General features: G+C 43.7%; 1 protein-coding gene across 1 annotated transcript; it reads left to right on the top strand.

Moving 5' to 3' along the window:
• The first annotated feature begins 3,116 nt into the window (after window positions 1-3,116).
• Window positions 3,117-7,939, top strand: LOC128414083 (homeobox protein vent1-like). Its single transcript, XM_053388796.1, has 3 exons — window positions 3,117-3,458; window positions 3,953-4,182; window positions 7,455-7,939. Exons 1-3 carry the CDS (start codon window positions 3,224-3,226, stop codon window positions 7,782-7,784), a joined length of 795 nt encoding a protein of 264 aa, XP_053244771.1. The 5' UTR covers window positions 3,117-3,223; the 3' UTR covers window positions 7,785-7,939.
• The last annotated feature ends 17,495 nt before the right edge of the window (window positions 7,940-25,434 follow it).

Genomic DNA, 25,434 nt, shown 5'->3' with positions numbered 1-25,434 from the left:
AGGGCAAGAAGCCCAGAATAAAATTTAAGATATTAACTGATGCAAAGGAAAGGGGTGGATTTGCCCTGCCAGACTTTAAACTTTACTATGAATCAGCAGCATTCTGCTGGTTGAAAGACTGGCTGCTTCTTGAGAACACAGACATTTTGGATTTAGAAGGTTTTAACAACATTTTTGGGTGGCATGCATATCTGTGGTACGACAAGGTTAAAGCACATAAAGCATTTAAAAACCATATTGTCAGGAAAGCATTGTTTAATGTTTGGATAAGATATAAAGATCTATTGGAAAATAAAACCCCAAGGTGGTTGTCCCCAATGGAAGCGAAAGCTCAGAAAAAGCTCAATATGGAGGCCAAATGGCCGAAATATTGGGAAATTTTGGAACAAGAAGGAGATAGATTGAAATTGCAGAGTTTTGAGAAACTAAAAAAACAAAGTGCGAGATTGGCTTCATTATTACCAGATAATGGAGGCATATAATTTGGACAAAAAAATTGGATTCCAGGTGGAAAAATCAAAATTAGAAACAGAGCTGTTAGAATCTAAAACTAAGATTTTGTCAAAGATGTATAACTTGCTGTTGAAATGGAATACTCAGGATGAAACGGTGAAATCTGCTATGATTTAATGGGCACAAGACGTTGGACTGACATTATGTTTGCTGACTGGGAACAGTTATGGACCACAGGTATGAAGTTTACGGCATGTAATGCCTTAAGAGAGAATATTATGAAAATGATTTACAGGTGGTACATGACCCCAGTCAAGCTTGCAAAAATTTACCATTTGCCCGATAATAAATGCTGGAAATGTAAAGAAAATAAAAGTACATTATTTCATCTTTGGTGGACGTGCCCTAGGATTAAGGCTTTCTGGGAAATGATTTATAATGAAATGAAAAAGGTATTTAAATATACCTTCTTGAAGAAACCAGAGGCCTTTCTACTGGGCATGGTCGGCCAATTGGTGTCAAAGAAGGATAGAATGTTTTTTATGTATGCTACAACAGCAGCAAGAATACTCATCGCAAAATACTGGAAGACACAGGATTTACCCACTCTGGAAGAATGGCAGATGAAGGTGATGGACTATATGGGATTGGCAGAAATGACTGGCAGAATCCAAGACCAGGGAGAAGGGTCGGCGGAAGAAGATTGGAAGAAATTTAAAGACTATTTACAGAAATATTGCAAAATTAATGAATGTTAGAATGATGTTGGATAGAAACTAAGTGGTTTCCAGCTGTAATGCCTTAAGAGAATATGGAAAAAAAGGTTTAGAAGTAGGTTTAAATTTATTGATAAGGATTTGCTGAACTAACAATTTGAATTGGAATACAAAAACGGGAGGTATGAGGAGGTCTGGGAAATAAGTAAATGAAAAATAAGTAATGATACTTTATGTGCTTTTAATCATTTTTATTTTTTGTATTTTTGTTACTTTTTCTTTTTTCTTTTTGATTTTTATTGTATTATTGTATTATTATTGGAAACTTTAATAAATATTCTATATATAATAATAAGGAAATCAGCCCTGAGTGCTCACTGGAAGGACAGATCCTGAAGCTGAGGCTCCAATACTTTGGCCACCTCATGAGAAGAGAAGACTCCCTGGAAAAGACCCTGATGTTGGGAAAGATGGAGGGCACAAGGAGAAGGGGACGACAGAGGACAAGATGGTTGGACAGTGTTCTCGAAGCTACCAGCATGAGTTTGACCAAACTGCGGGAGGCAGTGGAAGACAGGAGTGCCTGGCGTGCTCTGGTCCATGGGGTCATGAAGATTCGGACACGACTAAACAACAACATATAGTCCTCTAATCAACAGCAAGAGTTTGTGGTCAATGTCAAAACTTGATAATTTCTCCCAGTTTCTTATTGAAATTTCAGCTCCGGTCGTCCGAGCTGATATGGCTCATCTTCCTTTGAGCCCAGCAGAGCATTAAAACAACAAAGTCCACAACGGAAGGATGAGGTGCTACATTGCTATACTTTATTACTAAGCTATACAGAGAGCAAAGAAAAATACATTTTCTCTCTGTGAGAAGCAGAGAGCAACTGAACAAAGGAAACGAACAGAACCAGTAACGTCACATCCCATCTCCCTTTCCCGTGAGAATCCAACAGTATCTGGACTGTGGAATGTAAACAGTCCAGTGACTGCAAGCAGCTGCTCTCAGTGAGAAACAGAAACTAACATCCTCCCCCTTTCTGTGAACACCACTGGTCAGCATGTTTGTACAATCTCAGTACAAACCCAATTTCTGTACATAGGTACAGTGTTGATCCCTTGGAACAACCTTGGACAATAAATCAGCAGGAAGGGGCATCTAGTCCAACCCCCTTGCAATGCAGGAATCTTAACACAACACCCTCAATCCAGCTTGAAACCATACTGGTCCCTGCTTAACTTTGCAAATGTGCTAGCAGCTTTATTGCTGCACCACTAGGAGCAGTAGTTCCTGATTGCCTTCTTAAAAATGGGAAAAATGCTGCCCAATTTCCCTGGTACTATTTATGGCACTAAATAGGCCCGCCAGGGTGGGTGTCCACCAATCTATATACAGTGATACCTCGGGTTAAGTACTTAATTGGTTCCGGAGGTCCGTTCTTAACCTGAAAGTGTTCTTAACCTGAAGCACCACTTTAGCTAATGGGGCCTCCTGCTGCCGCCGCGCCACCGAAGCACAATTTCTGTTCTCATCCTGAAGCAAAGTTCTTAACCTGAGGTAATATTTCTGGGTTAGCGGAGTCTGTAACCTGAAGCGTATGTAACCCAAAGTACCACTGTATTCTTGATATAGCTCTGGAGGCAATATGCCAGTTTCGCATTTCTTGATCTTATGTTCCCAGATTTTACGAAACCATTTTGGGGGGACATCTCTAAAAGGCAATCACTGGGTGGGGGAGGGTGAGTTTCCTTCTCCGTTTAAATCTTTTATCTCCTTCCCCAGCTAAAATAAGATGATGACCACCAGATAACAGCAGAAACGAAACACCCTTGGGACAGGGCGTAGTATATTGATACTAAGATAAGACACACCCACTTGGTGCTTCTGTGTTGGAAATCAACTCTGCATTGCCGGGAGGGGGCGCTGTAGATCGGCCGGCCCCGAGTTCCAGGTGCGAATCTTCCTCAAGTGCTCGCTGTCGCCTATAAATTTGCAGTGGAGGGCTGGCCCCCTGCAGGAGAAGCGTGGAGGTCGGCGTGTTTCGTGCGCACATGGGTCAGCGGGCCTGCGATCAGCAGGGGATCGCGCGCAAGCCCCATATCTGCTGCGTGCCCGCTCCGAGCGCTCCCAATTTGTGCAAAGGAAGCTCCTGGTTAGGGAAGGCCCAGCCCAAGAAGCCATGCTCCTCTACGGGATTGCGCAGAGGAGACGCCACCGCCGTCGGAAATGGAGGAGAAGGATGCAGCGAGGCCCGTGAAACTGCCGCCGATGGCTCGCGAAGCAAGAGTAAGTCAAACGCCGGACCAGCCTCACTGAGGACTAGTGGCATTACCCGGCAGTCACGTGATGGTAGTAACGCCGTAATCCTCCCCAAGCGCCTTGGCTAGTTTTTGAGGAGTACTGGAGAACCTCCTCTAGGGCGCAATAGCAATGCTGCGCTATTTTGGGGGGTATGCTTTTAGGGTACACTTGGAAACAAGTCCTTTTAAAACCAACAGGATATGCACTAAGCAATGGATGTTGCCGCACCCCGAGTCTACCTGCGTTTAGGAGTGGAAATTGTTATTGGGGCGTGAGAGTTTAAAAACTGGAGAGAGGCGCGGTGTGTTGCCTCTTCTCCCTCAGAAAGAGTGGGGGGGGGGAGCTTTCTATCCATAATGTTTGGCAAATGAGCCCTGGCGAGAGAAGACCCTTGGGGTTATTTCAGCGAGACCTTGTTAGGTGCGCGCAGGAAAGGAAGGCAAGTTCGGCTCACACTTCTTGCTCTCCCGCTTTCGTAGCCGACAAAGGACCCTGCGCAAGCGAGCCGGTCCAGGTCAGGGAGGCGAGCAAAAGCGCCGCTTCCGACGTGAATCTGGACCGGGAGGACCGACGGCACTACTCCCGTTTGCGTACAGCGTTCACCATGGAGCAGCTCCGCGGGTTGGAGAGCACCTTCCGGCGACAAACCTATCTGAAGCAGTGGGAAAGGCAAGGCTTGGCCGCGGAGCTGCACCTGACGGAAGAGCAGGTGAGTGACTGGCCTGTGCTGTAGGCAGTAAGTCTTTGAGACACTTACTCCTGAGTAGTCCGGTTGCCTCTTGAGGTGCGGTTTGGAAAGCTCTTCCTGAACTACAATTTCTTTAAGAAGCATTTTCGTTATTGATATACAGTGGTACCTCGGGTTACATACGCTTCAGGTTACAGACTCCGCTAACCTAGAAATATTACCTCGGGCTAAGAACTTTGCTTCAGGATGAGAACAGAAATTGTGCTCTGGCAGCGCAGCGGCAGCAGGAGGCCCCATTAGCTAAAGTGGTGCTTCAGGTTAAGAACAGTTTCAGGTTAAGAACGGACCTCCTGAACCAATTAAGTACGTAACCCGAGGTACCACTGTACAGTATTGATGTGGGAATTAGGATAGAGAAGGTCATGAGGCCCCACCTGTGCTGGAAATTTAGCAGGTCTGGGGGTGGTTTGGAGACCACTTGCAAATTACAAGTACACCGCCTGAAGTCTGTGATGGGGGAAAAAGCAGGGTATAAATGTAAGAGGGATGAAATTTTTAATAAGTAGCAGTTTGTGCAAACTAGAGGTGGAGCTGGTTGAAGATGAAAAAGTGTTGGATCTGGATTCAAATCCACATTCTGCAATAGATAAACTTTTGGCTCATTGCTTGTCTCTCATCCTGGCCTACCATACAAGGTTGTTGTGAGGGTGACCTGCCCTGAACAACCATGAAGGAGGATGGGAACAAATGCCATATGAGTCTCACATAGAAGGGTAGCCTACTTCCCAGTGGAAGAAAAGGCAGGCTATAAATGTAATAATAAAATAAAAAGCTGAAAAGTCTTCAGTTATTGCTGAAATTTCAGGCACACTTACTAAAGTGTAAGACCATACAATGTAAAGCACTATGATACTACTTTAATCATGGTTTCCCCCAAAGAATCCTGGGAGCTGTAGTTGAGCATGTTGAGGATTAAGAGAGCCGTGTTCCCCTCACCTGGCTACAATTTCCAGAGTTCCCTGTGAAGAGGAGGGATGGGTTGTTAAAACTACTCTGTGAATTGTAACTTTGTGAGGGGTACTAAGGAGCCTCCCAACAATTCTATAAACCCCTTAACAAACTACATTTCCCAAGATTCCTTGGGGGAAGCAGCTATGATAGTTTAAAATGGTATAATAGTGCAGTGAGTGTAGGACAAGAGTGTGGCCCAAGTTCCATGGAATTCATGGCATCTTACTTTTGAATAAGTAAGCTTAGGGATTGCAATGTGTTGCATGCCATTTTAGAAGGAACGTCCTTAGTCTAAATGCTTTAAGTAAATGAAACATGAGCATAGGGGTAACTTGGACATTAAGAGTCTGCAGTTTTTGAGTGTCTCTTGGTGGGGCCACCCTGGCAAGCCACAAATCCATTTCTCTTTAAAGAACCTGCTGTGAGATTACTTTAGAGAAAAGAAGTGCCTTGTGGACTGGTGCCAAGCTGCCTTTTGAAATGGGAATTCTTGCTGAGTGCTGCATTGTGCAGATGGGAGCATTGGCAATTGTCTTATCCACATGGCTTGTTTGCATCCATTTAGCAAGAAAGACCAGCCGCAGGATTATGCCCATGCCACCTCTTATTTATCCAGCTCGTTCATCAAAAGACCTAGGGCACAGTCATTTGGTAAATCACTTAGGTTGGGCATCCTTAGGTTGTCAGTGAAATGCCTACAGATGTAGGACAATTATGCTGAATATTTTTGCACCAAATTTGAAAGAGCCGCTGTGGCCTTATTCAGACAGTTTATAGACTGTGGAGGGGAAATGGTCATTTGGACAGCCTCACTGCCCTTTAGTATTGTAGTGCATAATTAACAGTGCAAATATGCCTTCCTGTGGAATGAGCTCCATAGCAGGTGTGTTTGGGATCACTACTTAGACTGCAGTTCTCTGCATGTTTATGTTGCTTGCTCAGTGGCGCTAGTTGCCCAGATTGCAGCTTTAAAAACCTGTGGGATCTTCCCTGCGATCACAAGTCTGCACCAGGGCTCTGGATCGCAGAGAGTTTCTATGTTTGCTCCATAGAACCTGATTAGAAAACTCCCTTACGACTAGCTTGCTAAGGTCTAAGCAGAAGGGTTCAAATTTGGGGAAGGTGGGATTCTGTGTCCTCCCTTGCCTCCATCCCCAACGGGAGGAATCACTAATTCTCTAGGCATTGCCCTGAGCACATTTTGTGTCTGAGGGAAGTCCAGTTACTGATCACACCAATAGGCTTGTCAGGCCCTTGATCAGACACTTATAACTAGAGCTTGAAGAGACCTCTGAAGTCATCTAGCCCAACCCCCTGCTTGGCACAGGATGCAAGTACAGCGTCCTTGATGGGAAGCTGCACAGCGTCTTTATAAATGCACCCAGCGAGGTATTTACAGCTCTCTGCTTCGGTGATAGTACCAAACAACATGTAAAATTTGGATAGACTAGTTGGATAGGAAATGGCATCAGGGAGGGAGCCTCTTAACTGACTGATACCCACTACCATATCATTTTGCCACTTTTATCTATTGCTCCATTGCCCTTCCCCGCTGAGTACTGTGCTCACATCTAGGCACTGGCTTCTGTATTTCATAGCCTATAATTTAGGGGTAGGGATGCAGGTGGCGCTGTGGGTTAAACCACAGAGCCTAGGACTTGCTGATCAGAAGGTCGGTGGTTCAAATCCCCATGACAGGGTGAGCTCCCATTGCTCGGTCCCTGCTCCTGCCAACCTAGCAGTTCAAAAGCACGTCAAAGTGCAAGTAGATAAATAGGTACCACTCCGGCGGGAAGGTAAACAGTGTTTCTGTGCGCTGCTCTGGTTCGCCAGAAGTGGCTTAGTCATGCTGGCTACATGACCTGGAAGCTGTACGCTGGCTCCCTTGGCCAATAAAGCGAGATGAGCGCCACAACCCCAGAGTCAGTCACAACTGGACCTAATGGTCAGGGGTCCCTTTACCTTTACTACTTTAGGGGTGGAGAATCTTTTTTGGTTTAGTTGCCCCTGACCATTGGCCACAGTGGCAGGAGCTGTCAGTACTTGCAGTCAAAAACAGGCACCAGTTGGGGGAAGCTTCTTCGAGATCATTGCAGAGGGTGGTTTATGATCTGCTTTGGGAGACTCATTGTACAATACTAAATACATGGTAGCGCTGCCATTTTGTTACGTGGAAACTGGTCTGAATGGCCCATTGATGTAAGTGACTGTGCATTCTGAGAACATGAGACTGTTTCTGTGACTACTAGCTTCTGAATTTACTTTATTATTCTTATTATTAGGTTAAAAACTGGTTCCAGAATCGCAGGATGAAACTTAAACGACAGCTACAAGACTATCGCCGAGGCCTCTGGCCTTCATCTCCTGGCTGTCTGATATGTCAGCCCAGGATCCCACCCAGCCTTCTACCTTATATGCCTAATCCTGCTTTGTGGCCCAATCCTCCTGGCTGCAAGTACCAGCCCTTCCAAAATCCACCTTATCCATTTCCATTACCTGGTCTGCCTTATCACTTTCCAACCCAGTTCTCAGGAAATTCAACTGAAGAGCACAAGATGGATTCCAAGCAAACTTTTCCTACTCCTGCATTAGGATATGGGATGGTGTGGTAGATCTTGTTCAGAAATATGTTGGTTTTATTGCAGAGCATATATAGGTAAATGTGGAAGAACACATAACATTGAATAACTTGAATAAAGATTGAATATTGAATCATGATTGAATAAAGATTGAAGAATTGAGAATAAAAAAATTATTTTTATATAAATATTTTGTTGGCGATTGCTTTAGTTCAGTGTTTTCTAAAATCCTGCAACAAAAGGCAGGTGGTTATTTCAGCATTTTCTAAAGTTTGGGCTAGATGTCTAGTGAAGGAAACTGCAAAAATTCCTACAAAGACTGCTAACAGTGATTGTACGTGGCAGCTCTGCAGAGCCTACAAAAACAGTTAACAGCTAAGTTAGAAAGTGTGATTAAATGTCAGTAAGTGGGTAAAATAAATATTGATTGATTAAATTTGTATATCCGAAGATCGCAGGGTGGTTCACAACATAAAAATGAAAACACCAAATACACAAGACGATAACAAACCAATAACCCCACCCAACAAACACATTTAAAAGGCCATAGCATGTTAATCAACCAAAATGGGTTGATGGAAGCAGTGGAGCTTCATTTGGTAAGTGTGCCAATGTGAACAGCATTAAGGCATTGCTGCAGGGTGGGGAAGGGGTATTCTTCCCATCTCACATACTGTAGTCACCCCCTGTACACTTTTTCTGTAGTGCTAATGGGAGCTTTAAAGAGACTAATTTATAAGAACAACATTAAGAAGAGCTGGTTGGGCAAATGGCCCATCTAGTCTAGGATCCTGTTCTCACAATGGCCAAACAGATGCCTCTAGGAAACCAGCAAACAGGAACTGAGCGCAATAGCACTCCCAACTTGTGATTCCCAGCACACTCTTATGTTCCTACAGTATTCCTTAGGTTTCCCAAGAATGGACCAGCAGCTGGCGGATGGACAGTGGGAGATCCAGTTAATGAAATTTCCATATCCTATCTAATTGAACTCTTAGAAAAACCAACCCCCACTGTTCACTATCTGTGCAAAATTCTTGCAGCTTTTTTCTATGTACAGTAGTACCTCGGGTTATGAACTTAATTCGGTCCAGAGGTCCATTCTTAACCCGAAACCGTTCTTAACCTGAGGCCTGCTTTCACTAATGGGGCCTCCTGTTGCCGCCGTGCCGCCACCGCATATTTCGGTTCTCATTCTGGGGCAAAGTTCTCAACCCAAGGTACTACTTCTGGGTTAGCAGAGTTTGTAACCCAAAGTGTTTGTAACCCGAGGTACCACTGTATGTTTTCTTGCAAGTGGCCCACTAAGCTCAGTGGGACATACCAGCAAGTCCATCATCCTGCCTACTTGCAGCTAAGTCTTGTGACTCTGCCTCCCTTTCTCCTTTAACACTACCTCGCTTTGTCATGCCTTGGCCTTGCCTCTCACCTGCACTAGGTCAGCACCATGGACAGCAGTATGTTCTTCCTAGTGCTGAGATGATCCAGTGCTTTGAACTGCTCAGCTGATAATTCAATGTGGCCTCAACCTGACAGGGTGGTGGTTGTAGTTGCAGAGCTGCTCCTGCTCCTGGCATCTTTCTCCAGGAAGGTGAGATGTTTTTCCAGTTCACTATATACCCCATTCAGAAAGAGATCAGAAACCTCCCATTTGTCTAATAGCACCTATTGTGGGTTAGGCTATGAATAATCACCAAAGAAAAAGAAAGGAGTGAGGAAGCTTTTCTTTTTCAGCTCAAGGGTATCTGATCCTTTGCTTCTGCAAACCTTAAATCTCTTTTGCCCCCAACCCCACTGCCCCATCTAAAGTACCTTGTCTGGCCTTGCACTGAATGCAGTATTTTCAGCCTAAGATCAAGGGATGAAAGACCTGTGGCAGGTGTGAGGAACCTTTGGCTTGCCAGGTGTTGCTGAAATGCAACTCCCATCAGCCTCAGCAAGCATGTCCAATGGCAAGGGCTGATGGGTAGTGTAGTTCAGCAACATCTGGAAGGCCAAAAGTTCCCCACACCTGGCCTACAGTAACAAAACAGGTTTATAACTAATGCCCCTTGAGCTCTTTGCATGGTTTAGGGTTGGTGTTTGGAGAGAGCAGGGATAATGTGCTTTAACAGCTGTGTGGAAATTCAGCTGGTAAAGCCAGCAGTGAGCTTCAGTCCACTTTCAGGTTGGGGGGGGGCTAGTAATTTACAGTCCTCCCAAGTGGGCCTTTGCAGTATAGAAAGTTTGATGGGGCCTGGGTTAAAGATTGTTTGGTATGAAAATACAATTATGAGAAAATCTTCCCATGTTGACCTACCTATCTGGGATCCTATTAGTAATTTTCAGCCCACTGATCAACCTGGAGGAGAGAGGATGCAGACTTGCATACAACGCAAAGAATAGAAAAATGTTTGGCAAACTTGTGTCTTCTTTTCTGAGTGGAGCAGAGGGCCCAATCCACACAGAGAGGCTCGTAAAATCTTGTTTGTACGCCTGAAGAAACCCACTGCCTTCACTTTGTTCTCCTAGGCCTCCAGCTGACTCCCCTTGGCCCTCTGGGCGCACAGCTCTGCTGATGTGGGCTTGCTTCTCTTCCTTATATAGGATTCCCCAAACGTGTGGTGTATCTTTCTGGGGCCTGGCTTTATCAGAAGAGTCCACCTAGTCCAGCATTCTGTTTTCAAAGTGGCCAGCCAGATAGATGCCTGTGGGAAGCTCACAAGCAAGACCAGAGCACTCTCGCCACTTGTGATTCCCAGCAACAGACGTTCAGGAGCTGACTGTCTCAGAGAGTGGAGGTAGAACATCGCCAGCAGGATTTGCAGCCCCTGACAGCCTTCTCCTGCATGGATTTGTCCTCGCTTTGTAAACCTCAGTTTGCATCTGTGGAGTTGAAAGTTCCTCATGTGTTACTTTAGTCTCTTCTTCCTTTCCTTCCGCCAGTTCACCATTCTTTTCCTGTTCCCCACTGTCCAATCCAATCATGTCATCCAATTTCTTGTGGAGCCCTTCCAAAAGAAAGTTTATTTTGTGTATTGCATTTATTATTACTTCAGAGGTCTGCATTTTAAATGCTCAAGGTCAATTCCCAGACTTTTATCTGCAGCTGGCACTTGTTCCTGTAGCAGTTTCAAAGTTTCCCCACTAGAGGGATACAATTTAACTATTTCCCGAGTGCCAGTTCAATTTCAAGAAGAAGTAAACAATGTTGCAGATCTCCATTTTGAATGCAAAAGGGGGTAGAGGAAACTGTATCTTTTAGACAGCTGTCAACATCCATTTGTCAGAAAAAAGAAGTAATTTTTAAAATCATTTCTTAGCATTCAGGCAGCCTGTTCCCAGGTCAGTGCTGAGATGGTTTTAAGTCCTAATATTGTCCAAATCAAAGTTTCCCCCTACTTCCTCCAAAGGGGGTAAGTACCTTAAACAGCGGATATTTAGACTTGCAAAATAAAATTGCAGGATTTTTGCTTGTAGTGTCTTTGCTTCAGGCTATATACAAAAGCGGAAGGTGGACTTCCTGTTTAGACCTTCCCGCTATTAAATCCAGATTAACTCTTCCTCTTTAAAAATTTCCAATTAGAGTTTACTTTCTTTAAGCCTCGGTCCTTATCTTAAATCTTCTAATCGGTTCTACTCACGGGTAGTTACTTTTAGAGCCGAATTGTCCAGAAAGAAATCAGCGCTCTCCGACAACAGCTGTGCGGCTTCACTCCGGGGACGAAGCGGTCGACCGAAGCACCGCGCTGCTCACCCCGCCTCGCGACGGAGCCTCAAAAAGAGGTCTCCTCGCGAGCAAGGGAGGCGCAAAAGGTGCACGCCGGATCCCAGGTCCACAGGCTTCACCCGCCTGTGGTTTCTAGCGAGTCTCCGCTTTCGCCGCAGCGGCAGACCCTAAATCCCCGGAGCGGTTCCCCTGAGAGATCAGGGAAAATCCGCCATTGTCGCTGGCGCTGACCGGAAGTCCAGGGCTGGATTTTGATGAGGCCTTAAGCTACTAAAGGTAATGGGGCCCTTTATTATTCCAGCTGTCCTTTGTCAACAACAAATTGTTGCTGTTTTTTGTGTTGAATATATGCTATATGGTAATTTATGGAGCTAATAGGTATCTAAAGCCATTTGCACATAACAAAATATGTATTTTATCAAAGTAATTGTTGAACTGTAAAACAATTAAGAAGAAGTATATTAATAGTGAAATAATTATTAAGCTCTAACTTAAAATGATTTTTTATTCATAACGGTTTTTTCCCTTTAATTTTTTTTAGAACCCCCAAGAAAGTGGGGCCCTAAGCTATAGCTTGTTTAGCTTATATGTAAATCTGGTACTGGGTAGGCCGAAGGGACCTCGGCCTCTAGGAGTTGGCTCCTATGTCCAGCACCATCACCTTGTGATATATCTCGCCCTATCTCAGCCCTTCCGCCCACCTACATTCGCCTCCGCTGCTCAGCCTTCTCCCCGTTAGGAATTAGTCGATTGCAAGAGCCCAATTAATTGCTTGGCTTTGGCAGCGACGCGGCGGGCCGTTTGACTCTGGAAGAGACTGCCTTCCACCGTCCGAGGCGATCCACCGCCCACCCTTTCCTTTCTTTCACACATCCGCCCGGAGAGCCGATGCATTTCAAAGCGAAGAGCCCTCCATGTTTTGACAAAGCGCATCAAAGGCACGCCGCCTCCGTGCGGCTCCTCCGCCCCACCTGTTGGAGGGCTGCCTGCGATAAGGGTGGCAAATGCGCCACCTTCTTGGCAGTCTGAAGTGTGTCTGGCGCGGCCGTGCCAGAAAGGTCCTGCGGACGACGCGTTGGCATGTTCTGTCAGGGGAAACAGTCGCCCCTTCATGAATTTAGACAAGGCGGCGATAATGAGTCTGCCTGCTTCTCGGCTGTGATTCTGCAGCGGCGCGAGGGATCAGGAGCTTAGCACTTCAAAGGGGATTCCCGCTGCTTCGCTGCGCTCAGTGCCAGAACTACAGAGCATCCGGCTACCTAACCATCTCTGATCTTCTTGCTGTCAGTTTCGTGCTTCCCCGGAGGTCACAGAGGATCCATGACCGCCACCTACTGGACAAGGAATTCAACCGCAGTTCGGGTCTGCATAGGAGGAGGATGTGCCAATCGAGTGGTTCACCAAAAAGAGAAAAGAAAAGCCATGCACAAACAAAACCTGACAAATTTCTTTGCAAAATACTCCAAAAGCCGGAGGGGGGGCCTAATAAAATATTGAGAGGGGGCCAGGTAAGCCCCACCCTGCATAATCGACCACAAGATACCCCATTTGAATGGCAATGCCCATCAGCTTTGGTAGGGAGCCCCAGCCCCCCCAAAATGTTATGGGTGGAGGGGATGAAGGGACCTCGACCCCTAGACGTTGGCTCCTATGCCCAAAAGGAAGAAGAAGAAAAACTGTGATGGCAAACTCACATAGCTTTATATTTTCATTCATTCCATGATATGTCTAACAGCCTTAAATAGCCGCCCAGAGTGGCTGGGGAAAAAAAATAAATAAATTAGTATTAGTATTATAGTATTGTGGTGACAAGTAGGGGAATAGCTTTATTAGAACCCCAAAGCAAAGCAATGAGCAAGGTTCTTCATCAGGGTTAAGCAACCCATTCCGAAGCCAAAAGACTGAATCATACAATTGCAATTGGAAGTTGGAAGGAACCCCAAAAGTCATCTAGTCAAGAACCCAACTGAGATTATTTTCATTTTATGCACTACTTGTTTAATAAAGGCTGCAGCCCTAGACACATTACGTAAGAATACTTCCCATTGGACTTGTTGGACCTTACTTCTAAGGAAACCTTAAAACCAGTCTCCAAGTCACTTGTCAAACAGATAGTTACAAGCCTCTTTTCAGGGTCGCTGATATTTCAGCTAGCCACTGTAGCTATACTTTCAACGGGATTTTGATGTGCAGAAATGAACAGGAAGAAGATCAGCATAAACGTCTGCTAATTGTAGATCGAGCTTCTGGACAGTTGAAAGATTTGTGCCTTTATCTTCACGTTGTATAGATAGGCTGCAATTGCTCTTGGTTTTGATTTGTAGGCCCTTTTTTTGCTCCGAATATGTTTAAACACACAGCAATTGATTAATCTTGTACTTGCTAATTATAGCTATTAAGCTCACACAGGGATGGCTCCATCTGAATTTGCTGTGCTGTCATAAGGTGTGAATTCAAGTGCTCAGTTTAGTCTGGTTGTCACATTATTTTCAGATAATGCAGACAACAGCTGTAGTTTCAGAGAGAGAGAGTTCATGCACCAAAATAAGCTTCAAAAAGGTTTGCAAAGTACAATCCCCGTAGAAGTCAAGGATAGCACATCCCTACCCTTCGCAGAGCTGACTGAATTTCAAGAGAAATTATTACCTTTAATATAGCTATCCTTTATTTTAACCTCTTGGCAGTCAGACAATCAAAGCCTGTTTTAAACCTGATGCATTTCAGAGATGTTTCTAGAAGCTGGCATTTCATTCAGGTTTATGTGAATGGCATAAATAAGGACATTTGGAACAAGACCTAGGGGTTGTGGTGGGCATGAAGATGAAGATGTCCACCCACTGTTTGGCAGCTGTGAAAAAGGCAGATTCAATGCTAGGGATCATAATGACAGGAATTTTTTAAAAAAGTTTGCATCCTAATGCCATGATACAAATCTATGGTGCATCTGCATTTGGAATACTGTGTACAGTTCTGGTCACCTCAACTCTGAGAATTGCAGCTATATGAGGAGAATAAAAGGTAAAGGAACCCCTGACCATTAGGTTCAGTCGTGACCGACTCTGGGGTTGCGGCGCTCATCTCACTTTATTTATTGGCCAAGGGAGCCTGCGTACAGCTTCTGGGTCATGTGGCCAGCATGACTAAACCGCTTCTGGCGAACCAGAGCAGCACACGAAAATGCCATTTACCTTCCCGCCGGAGTGGTACCTATTTTATCTACTTGCACTTTGACATGCTTTCGAACTGCTAGGTTGGCAGGAGCAGGGACCGAGCAACGGGAGCTCACCCCGTCGCGGGGATTCGAACTGCTGACCTTCTGATTGGCAAGTCCTAGGCTCTGTGGTTTAACCCATAGCGCCCCCCACGCCCCCCTATGAGGAGGATAGGTGTCTCCTAACAACTTTTAGTACCCTTAATAAACTACCATTCCCAGAATTCCTTGGGGAAGCTGAAACTGCTTTAAATGCAGTGCTTTTTTCTGGGGGGGGGGGATGCAGGCATACACATACCCCTAAACATTTTGTGAATCTAAGTTTGGCCTCATTGAGGGGCAGTATTTCAATATGAGTAGGAAAATGACAGTACTCCTAAACATTTTTTTAAAAAAGAAAAAAAGCACTGTTTAAATGTATAGTGCAGGTGGGGCCATAGGCAGAGTATTAGTGACCACAAACAAACATAACGTTTGCCTCTAGCAAGCATATTTTTTTGTTTCTTGACTTCATTGAAATTCATATGATTTCATTTTTTTAAAATAAATTTTTATTGATTTTCCAACATGAATTAAAACACATTACAACTCACAATACATAGACAAACAAACAAACATATAAACACGTATAATTTCATAACCTCTTTTTCTTAAGCCTTATTTCAACGACTTCCCCATGCCTCCCTTTTCTGCATCCCTGTTTTAAACTTTTTTCAGCAACCCCTGATTTCAATTACTTATAATTCACTTTCTTTAATCCTTTTTCTCTTACCCAGTCATTTACCGCTGCAATTCTGTTTTACATTACCCATGGCATTTTAGCACTCATTAATTTTACAACAGTTCTTAAGATAAACTTTATATTTCTTCCAATCTTCTTCCACCGTCTCTTTTCCTTGGTCACGGATTCTGCCAGTCATCTCAGCCAGTCCCATGTAGTCTATCACCTTCGTCTGCCACTCTTCCAGCGTGGGTAGTTCTTGTGTCTTCCAATACTTTGCTAAAAGAACTCTTGCTGCTGTTGTAGCATACATAAAGAACGTCCTATCTTTCCTTGACACCAATTGGCCCACCATGCCCAGGAGAAAAGCCTCTGGTTTCTTATGAAAGGTACACTTAAGAACCTTCTTAATTTCATTATAGATCATTTCCCAGAAGACCTTAATCCTTGGGCACGTCCACCAAAGGTGGTAGAAAGTACCTTCCGTTTCATTGCATTTCCAGCATTTATTATTGGGCAAATGATAGATTTTTGCAAGCTTGACTGGAGTCATGTACCACCTATAAATCATTTTCATAATATTCTCTCTTAAGGCATTACATGCCGTAAACTTTATTCCGGTGGTCCATAACTGTTCCCAGTCAGCAAACATAATATCATGACCAATGTCTTGTGCCCATTTAATCATAGCTGATTTAACCGTTTCATCCTGTGTATTCCATTTCAACAGCAAGTTGTACATTCTTGACAAATTCTTAGTATTGGGTTCTAACAATTCTGTTTCTAATTTTGATCTCTCCACCTGAAAGCCAATTTTCCTGTCCTGTTTGAATACTTCATTTATCTGGTAATAATGAAGCCAGTCTCTTACTTTAGACTTCAATTTCTCATAACTCTGTAGTTTCACTTTTCCCCCCTCTTGTTCTATAATTTCCCAGTATTTTGGCCATTTAGATTCCATATTAAGTTTTTTCACTTCCTTAGCTTCCATTGGTGACAACCACCTAGGGGTTTTATTTTCCAACAGATCTTTATACCGAATCCAAACATTGTATAGTGCTTTCCTAACAATATGGTTTTTGAAACCTTTGTGAGTTTTTACCTTGTCGTACCATATATATGCATGCCAACCAAACCTATTATTAAACCCTTCCAGATCCAAAATGTCTGTGTTCTCAAGAAGTAGCCAATTTTTCAGCCAGCAAAAAGCCGCTGATTCATAATACAGTTTTAAGTCTGGCAGGGCAAACCCCCCTCTTTCTTTTGCATCAGTTAATATCTTAAATTTTATTCTGGGCTTTTTGCCCTGCCAGACAAATCTAGATATATCTTTCTGCCACCTCTTGAAACAGTCCATTTTATCCACAATCTGCAATGTTTGAAACAAAAACAACATTCTCGGCAAAACATTCATCTTAATAACAGCAATTCGGCCTAACAAGGAAAGTCTCAAATTTGACCATATTTCTAAATCTTTCTTAATTTCTCTCCAACATTTCTCATAATTATCTTTAAATAAGTTCACATTCTTAGATGTCAAATTAATCCCCAGGTATTTCACTTTCTTTGCTACCATTAATCCGGTTTCGCTATGAAACCTCTCTCTTTCATATGATTTCTCTCATTCATATGATTTGATTCCCCCACATAGGGTGTAAACATAAAAAATGCTAACTGAAGCTCCTAAAATATAATTTTTACTTACAAAAAATGCTTAGAGGTTTTATTTACAATTTAAGTTGTATACAAATTCTGTTCAATTAAATAAAATAAACCAGGAGGGGCTTCATAATTATTTTTTAAAAAAAACAAATTATAGGCCCTGCCTATGGGCTTACCACTTTTTTATTACTATAATTACTGGAATAAAGAATTAGCTGGTATTATGTTTGATAACTTACAGTGAAATCTGTGGCTTTATCTGTAAATTTTAAAGGCTTTGATTAGCAGATGAGAATGGATTCTTTTTTAACTTTTGCATAAAATGATATTTTTTTTTTGTATGAGCTGTGCCAGAGGAAGTTCCATTTTTAGCATCTATTATATGCTTGAAATGCACATAATGGAATTCAATCCAAGGCATTCATTCAAATGAATAGTGAGAAATTGGGACACAGCATGAAGAATGTCGTGTTTTTGCCTCTTAACAATTTTAGTTCGAGCTTTAAGCCAAAAAAGCAGTTTAGAAGCCAGAACTACTTTGATTAGACAACTGATGCGTCAACACTTTGATAGTATTATCTGTAGACTTACAATTTGAGAGTCACAATTAAATAAGTAATTGTTACTGTGTTGCAATTTACTGTTGATAGTGATGTGATAAAACAATGACTGCCTCCGAACTCTATTATCCGACGAACACAGTAGAAATCACTTAAAAAAAATACCCTGAATCAGAAAGGCAGTATTCTTATTCCAATCGCTAGTGTAAACTATTCCAGAAGAGTTCTTCTGAGGTGACGCTTTCATCTTCAGTAAAATAACTCTTTCTTAACTGGTTTGTGGCTTGCAGGACTGCTATTTCCAAACTGGTGCCAGAGTCTTGTGCTAGTTTTGCATTGTTTTGCACTGCGAGCCCCACATTTGATGCTGCCCTCCCAAACTGAGTAACTGACTTTCAAACCGGGGACCATAGGTATGCAAAACTTGGCATCAGTTTGCAGGGGATCCAGAATTTCAGGGTCACATGTTAATGAAGCTTAGATGGATTTTCTTATGTCAGATTTTATGTAAGGCACGTCACTTGATGATCAAGAGATGTCAGCAATCTTTGGTGGAAAACCACTGTATTCTTGTTCTCTGCCATTTGGAGTTCTGGAGTTAATTTTGCTGGCAAGTGAGCACCCTCCTTATGTAACAGAGCTATATAGGAATCCATTATACAATCCACTGATTATAACAATCTGCTACAATACTAAGCTACATCACCTAGTAAGAACCACGGCAGTGCTTAAAATTTAATTTCTGGAAAACGTTTTGTAAAGCAATCTCAATCAACAAATTTTATGGGGATAATCCAGTCAGCATCATTCACTTTAGGATTACTCCTTATTGAAAAGTGCTCTTGGCAGTACTTATCTGGGAGTAAAAGCTAAATAGTTCAGCTAACACAATCAAACTCCCTGAAGTTCTTATCTACCTGATATACATTTTAGGCATCAGTGATGGTCCTATTTAAAAGGTAAAAGGTCTATTCATATAAAGGGCAATCAATTGCATTGTGTTTGTTTTTTTGTTTACCCACATTTTACCAGTGACAATGATGAAGACAGTTGAGGATGGTAAAACAGTTGAATTGTTCTTTGATAACTCAAATTCCTTATCAAATTAAGCAAGCTGTAAGCTTCTCTTCTCTCGCTGCAAGCGTATTTTCACTGAATTCATGTTATGAAAGCTGCAAAGCTTTGCAGATTTACTCGGGGATAAACCCCACTGAACAAAGTAGGGCTTTTATTGGAGTCTGTATGCATAGGATCAGACCTTCAAAGCCCCAGTAAAATGAACAGCATGAAAGGTAAACACAATGGATCTGGGTGCACTCTGAAGATTCCTTCACCATATACCTATACTCCCGCTTGGACTACTGCAATACGCTCTACATGGGGCTACCTTTGAAGGTGACCCGGAAACTACAACTAATCCAGAATGCAGCAGCTAGACTGGTGACTGGGAGTAGCTGCTGAGACCACATAACACCGGTCCTGAAAGACCTTTATTGGCTTCTAGTATGTTTCTGGGCCAGTTGGCAGGAGCTGGGACTGAACAACGGGATCTCACCCCGTTGTGGGGATTTGAACCGCCGCCCTTCTGATCGGCAAGTCCTAGGCTCTGTAGTTTAACCCACAGTGCCACCAGTGTCCCTTGGTTGGTGCTGACCTTTAAAGCCCTAAACAGCCTCAGCCCAGTATACCTGAAGGAGCATCACAACCCCCATTGTTCTGCCTGGACACTGAAATCCAGCTCCAAGGGCCTTCTGGCAGTTCCCTGACTGCGAGCAGTGAAGTTACAGGGAACCAGGCAGGGGGCCTTCCTGGTAGTGGTGCCTGCCCTGTGGAACACCCTCCCACCAGGTGTCAAAGAAATATATTTAGTTAGGGAAGCTATTAATATTTGATGAATTATTGTATTTCAATATTCTGCTGGAAGCCGTCCAGAGCGACTGGGGAAACCCAGCCGGATGGGCGGGGTATAAATAAATAAATTTGTTGTTGTTGTTGTTGTTGTTGTTGTTGTTTCTCAGCTATTTCTCTTCACCACTGCTAACCAGCACTTTCCCTAGTGCATAGCTGGCATGTAAAAAGTCCAAATTCAACTCTTGACACCTTCAGGTAGGACTAGGAAAGATTCTTCTCTAAAACCCTGGGGAATAGTCACCGCCTGACAGTATTGACCAGTGATAAGGAACCTGTGGCCTTTCCCGACCATTGGTCATGTGGACTGGACTTGATAGAGTCCAACAATCTTAGTACTCACGTACAAAGCCCTAAATGGCTTTGAACCCAAGTACCTAGAAGTGTGCCTCTCCCAGTATCAGCCATTTCAGGCCCTGTGATCAGCTGGGAAGGTCCTGTTGGTGGTGGCCCCAATCGGTGCTGCTCAGCTGACACTGCCCCATTACAGGGCCTTCTTGGTGGTGGTTCCCCATTTGTGAATGCTCTCTCTGGAGAGTTGCACCCTCCTTCCCTCATGTTTAACATGCACGAGAAATATTAGACCAATTCCTCTTCACCCAGGCATTTGATAACTGATTTGTGCTGTTTTTGAAAACCTTGAAAGTTTCAGCTGTGAGGGTATGTTACTGTTTCTTAATGAAAACCAAACCAAACCATGTTCTTAATATTTTTTAAAAATTTCCAATATGCTTTTGGTTTATTTTTAATTGTGTTATTTTGCTACTTTGTTGATTGCTGGAGTCCTTTGGAAGGAAAGACGTGATAGACATTTTTGTAACAAGAAGAAGAACTTGTCAGGAATGCTGCTTCCTGTACTGTTGGAATAGTTGACCCTCCCAACTCTCAAATCCCATGATTCTGTGGGAATGAGTCATAGCTCAGTAGCAGAGATCTTCGAGATAAACACCTTTGCCAGAGATCTTAGAGAGATACTGCGAATCCGAGTAGACATACCAATATATCATATCTTCACATCAGTCCTTGTTGAGCCATATTAAATAGATTGGATCATCACCCTCTCCCATCCCTCCAAACTTAATATTCTTTTTAAAATCCCTTTTACAAGACAACAAAAGCTACCTTTGATCAGTCCCATTGAAAGCAGCACACTGGGACATTCAAACGGGGCCATGTTTGCTCCGAAGTGCTTGTACTGCATTCATTCACAAGTATTTTGGTAATAAAATGGATTTGGAAGACAAAACCCACTGTTGATATCAAACTTAAACCTATGCATAGCAGAAGGCCTTTCAGGTGCCACATAACACAAAATGCACCAAGTTGTATCTACCACTACATTGGCTATTTTTCATTTTTGAACATACTGGATCATGTGTTACTATCCTCCCCTGCCCCTTTTTATATTACTTATGTTAAAGAAAGCACATTCTGTTCTTGTTTTGTTTTGTTTTACAATCAGAAAATGGCAAAATGTAGCGTTTTGGTTTGTGTGTGTGCCATGATGTGCACAGAGGTCAGTCTGCAATGCCCCCTGCAGGACAACCTAAACATTTATTGGGGTGAATTACTGACTTGAGCATTTAATTCATGCGTTTGAGCTGCCTGAAATGCTTCACCACTCGCCTTCCCTATCTCCCCAGCCACTTTCATTTGCACCAGCTTCAGATCTCTCTCTGATATTCTCTGGACTGCTGGAACTGCTAGATGCAGAATACATCTTCCGAGTTTCATTTATACAATCAGGCTAACTGCAAAGATTAGGTACACATGGCATAGGAGACTGTACAGGCTGCATGTTTAGGACTGTATAGGATGAAAAGTGTACAGGTTTCCTATTTAGGAAGGAATATAGGAAGCTGGCTTCTGCCAAGGCAAACTGTTGGTCCATGTAATTCATTCTTGTCTCCACTAACTGGCAGCAGCTCTCCAGCATTTCAGATAGAGGATAATCCGAGTCCTAGCTGAAGATGTCAGAAATTCAGCTGCTACACACAAACTACTACCACAGAACTACAGAATTCCAGGAAGTGCCGTTGGTTAAGGGTGCCGAGAGTTGTTAGTCTGAAGGAGCATCTCCACCCCTATCGTTCAGCCTTCTGGTGGTTCCCTCACTGCGAGAAGCGAGGTTACAGGGAAGCAGGCAGAAGGCCTTCTCAGTAATGGTGCCTGCCCTGTGGAACACCCTCCTATCAGATGTCAAGGAAATGAACAGCTATCTGACTTTTAGAAGACATCTGAAGGCAACCCTGTTCAGGGAAATTTTTAATGTTTGATCTTTTATCATGTTTATTCTGTTGGGAGCTGCCCAAAGTAGCTGGGGCAACCTAGTCAGATGGATGGCATATAAATAATAAACTATTATCATATTATTATAATACAGTGGTACCTTGGTTTTTGAACGCAATCCATTCTGGAAGACCATTCGACTTCCGAAACATTCAAACACCGAGGCACAAAGGGTAGTATGCCAATTCGGTAGAGAAAATTGTGAAAAACAACAGATACATGCAGTGGAAGCCGTTCGATTTCCAAGGCGCGTTTGAAAATGGAAGCATTTACTTCCGGGTTTTTGGCATTTGAAAACAGAAACATTCGGCAACAGAGACATCCGAAAACCAAGGTACCACTGTAATTATTATTACTGATCTGCATCCTCATCACAGAGCTATACTTTGCAGAGTTCTCTGGGAAGAGAGATTGCCTGTTTAACTACTCTAGAAATGGTAGCTCTCTGAGGGGAATAGGGGGTCTCTCAGAACCCTTAACAAATAGAGTTCCCAGGATTCTCTGGGGAAAGCCATGTTTGTTTAAAGTTGTATGATACTTATTCACAGAATCACAGAATCACAGAACTGTTGGAAGGGACCCTAAGGATCATCTAGTCCAACCCCCTGCAATGCAGGAATATGCAGCTGGTCCATACAGGGATCGAACCTGCAACCTTGGTGTTATCAACACCATGGTCTAACCAACTGAGCTATCCAGGCTCATCCATATCTTAGACCAGGAGGGCGCAACTTGCCTAATTCCAAAAGCCCTCTCGGGTGATTAGCAGAGTCCTCTGTCATTAGCAATCTGTCCCTTCCCTTGTTGGTGGGAAGGAAGAGCAGGTGAGCCCACCCACCACTGATATCATCCCCGCCCACAGTTGAGATGCAGTCTTCCTAGATATATTGGCTCCGAGGGAATGCAAAGGAAAAGGTTGTCCTTTCTATTGCAAGCCTGCAGGCAAGGCTTGATTTGTTTTGAGTTGTTGTATATTCAACAGATACTGAAGGAAGTATATGTTTTATCAATGGGCCTCTAAAGTGTCTATCATAGGCTAGAGGGTGCGAGTGACATTTGTCACACTTGATAGCATACTATGAGGTATATAATTGAATCAGAATAAGTACTTGTTGCGCAAGGAAAGTATCATGCGCAAAAGAGTCCATGGCAAAAGCCCTCTGGCAGAATGTTTGGGTGAATACATTCAATGAACACATTCAACTTGTTTCTGTCTTTTGGATCTATATTGCTCTTTAAAAACAATTCTGTCCTGCTTTTCTAAACTGGATGACTACAGAGTAATATAATAGGCAGTAATGTCAAGTGGGGACGTATATGTGTGAAGGAATCATTACGGTAGGCTTCACAAACCTGGTGGCCTTTATCATCATTATCATCATCATTTACCCACCCTTAACCTTGGGTCCCCGGGCAGGTTACAACAATTAAAAATTAAAAACTAAACAGATTGTGATCACAAGCATAGGGTGGACCCTGAAAAGAGGTGCCTCTTCAGCATTCAGTGAAGGTTGTACTGTATAGTGAAGAAGCCAGACACACCTCTATGTGGTTTACAAGAGATATTAAAATTATCCATAAAAACCAGATAAAAACAATTTAACACATTCAAAAATAATTGCATTAACAATAAAAGATTGAAACAATCCAACTTGACAGACTCTAGGGTTGTGCGCTCATTTCACTCTAGAGGCCAGGAGCCAGCGCTGTCCACAGACACTTCCGGGTCACGTGGCCAGCGTGACAAGCTGCATCTGGCAAGCCAGCGCAGCACACGGAACGCCGTTTACCTTCCCGCTAGTAAGCGGTCCCTATTTATCTACTTGCACCCGGAGGTGCTTTCGAACTGCTAGGTTGGCAGGCGCTGGGACCGAACGACTGGAGTGCACCCTGCCGCGGGGATTCGAACCGCCGACCATGCGATCGGCAAGTCCTAGGCACTGAGGTTTTACCCACAGCGCCACCCGCGTCCCTTGCTTAGGCTTGCCTAAACAAAAACGTTTTCAGCAAGCACCAAAAAGATTACTGCCTGATGTCAACAGGCAGGGAGTTCCAAATGTGGGTGCCGTCAGAATAAAAAGTCCATTTCTCACAACTGCAGGATGATGTGGCACATCTGCCGATTGAAGCGGTTGAGTGGGTGCATATGGAGGAAGGCGACCCTGCAAGTCAACTGGTCCCAAGTATTTAAGGACTTCCCAGCTCCAGTTCGAAAACATGTCAAAGTGCAAGTAGATAAATAGGTACCACTCCGGCGGGAAGGTAAACGGCGTTTCCGTGCACTGCTCTGGTTCGCCAGAAGCAGCCTAGTCATGCTGGCCACATGACCTGGGGAAACTGTCTGCAGACAAACGTTGGCTCCCTTGGCCAGTAAAGCGAGATGAGCGCCGCAACCCCAGAGTTGTTCGTGACTGGACTTAACTGTCAAGGGTCCCTTACCTTTTTTTTTAAAAAAAAACCTATAAAGTAACTGGATGATTAGTTTAAAGTAACTGGATGATTACTAATGTAACTGGATGATTACTATAAAGTAAAGTACCTGGATGATTACTATAAAGTAACTGGATGATTACTAATGTTGCAGTGTGGGATGTTCCTGTTCATCAGCCCTGTCCATGCTTTCCTTCACGAGGACCTGGGATAGCTCAGTCAGTAGAGCATGAGACCCTTAATCTCAAGGTTGTGGGTTCAAGCTCCACGTTGGGAAAAAGATTCCTGCTCTAGAGTGGGTTGGACTAGATGATTCTTGTGGTCCCTTCAATTCTGTGATACCCCATTCCATTCTCACCACACCTGGCTTTGCCTCCCCTTCCTCGCCGCAGCATTCTGTGGCTCCTGAGCACACTCAGTCTTTGCTGGATGGTTCTGAGTGTGTGTGTATGTTTTCCTGTTAGAGATGCGTTGCACTCCTGCCAGCCTCAGGGTTGCCCAAAGCCTTCTGCGGCCTTCCTTCTTGTATGTGGATGGGTGCCCTTTTGCCTACACGCTGCCCCTCAGAGCATTTGGATCGCTCTCAGTCTCCATGACGACCCCAGTCACTGCAATTCAAAAGAGCGAACCCAAATTTTGTTATGACTGATCTGTCTTTTATGCAGGAAGATAATGCCCTTTCTACGTCTCTGGACTGAGAACGGAGAGGAAAGGTTGGCATGGCAATTATCAAAAGACCTTGAGCAAGCTGGCTAGGGAGCCCCACGGATATGCTGGATGCGTCAGCTTGGAATGAGGCGGAAATTGTTCAAGGGCTCTCAGAGAAGAACAGAACCAAATCTCAAACATTAGGCTGATGACAGAAAATGCTTTAGAGTGCTGTCAAAGGAACACAGGAAGCAACCTTAGGCCAGGTTATGCTATTTGCTCATTTAGCTGGTATTGTCTGCTCTGACTGGCAATGGCTCTCCAGGGTCTCATAAAGGAGTCTTTCCTATCAGCTGTAGTAGCTATGGGAAGGGCCATAGCTCGGTGGTGCAGTATCTGCCTAGTGTACAGAAGGTCCTCAAGTGGGGTCCTGGGTTCAGACTCCTGCTTGAAACCTTGGAGAGCTGCTACCAGCCAGTGTAGGCAATATTGAGTGAGATGGACCCAATGCTTTGACTTGGTATGAGGCAGATTCCTACCTAGCC

This window comes from Podarcis raffonei, chromosome 5 (genome assembly GCF_027172205.1).
Source record: "Podarcis raffonei isolate rPodRaf1 chromosome 5, rPodRaf1.pri, whole genome shotgun sequence".
Taxonomy (NCBI): Eukaryota; Metazoa; Chordata; class Lepidosauria; order Squamata; family Lacertidae; genus Podarcis; species Podarcis raffonei.
The sequence above is the reverse complement of the archived record's forward strand: the minus strand, read 5'-3'. Positions and strand labels throughout refer to the sequence as shown.

Excerpts from the sequence above, each read along its gene's own strand:
- LOC128414083 (XM_053388796.1), top strand. The coding sequence starts at position 3,224 with ATGGGTCAGCGGGCCTGCGATCAGCAGGGGATCGCGCGCAAGCCCCAT. Across the intron at positions 3,459-3,952 it reads CGATGGCTCGCGAAGCAAGA|CCGACAAAGGACCCTGCGCA; the intron begins GTAAGTCAAACG and ends CCGCTTTCGTAG. Across the intron at positions 4,183-7,454 it reads TGCACCTGACGGAAGAGCAG|GTTAAAAACTGGTTCCAGAA; the intron begins GTGAGTGACTGG and ends TCTTATTATTAG.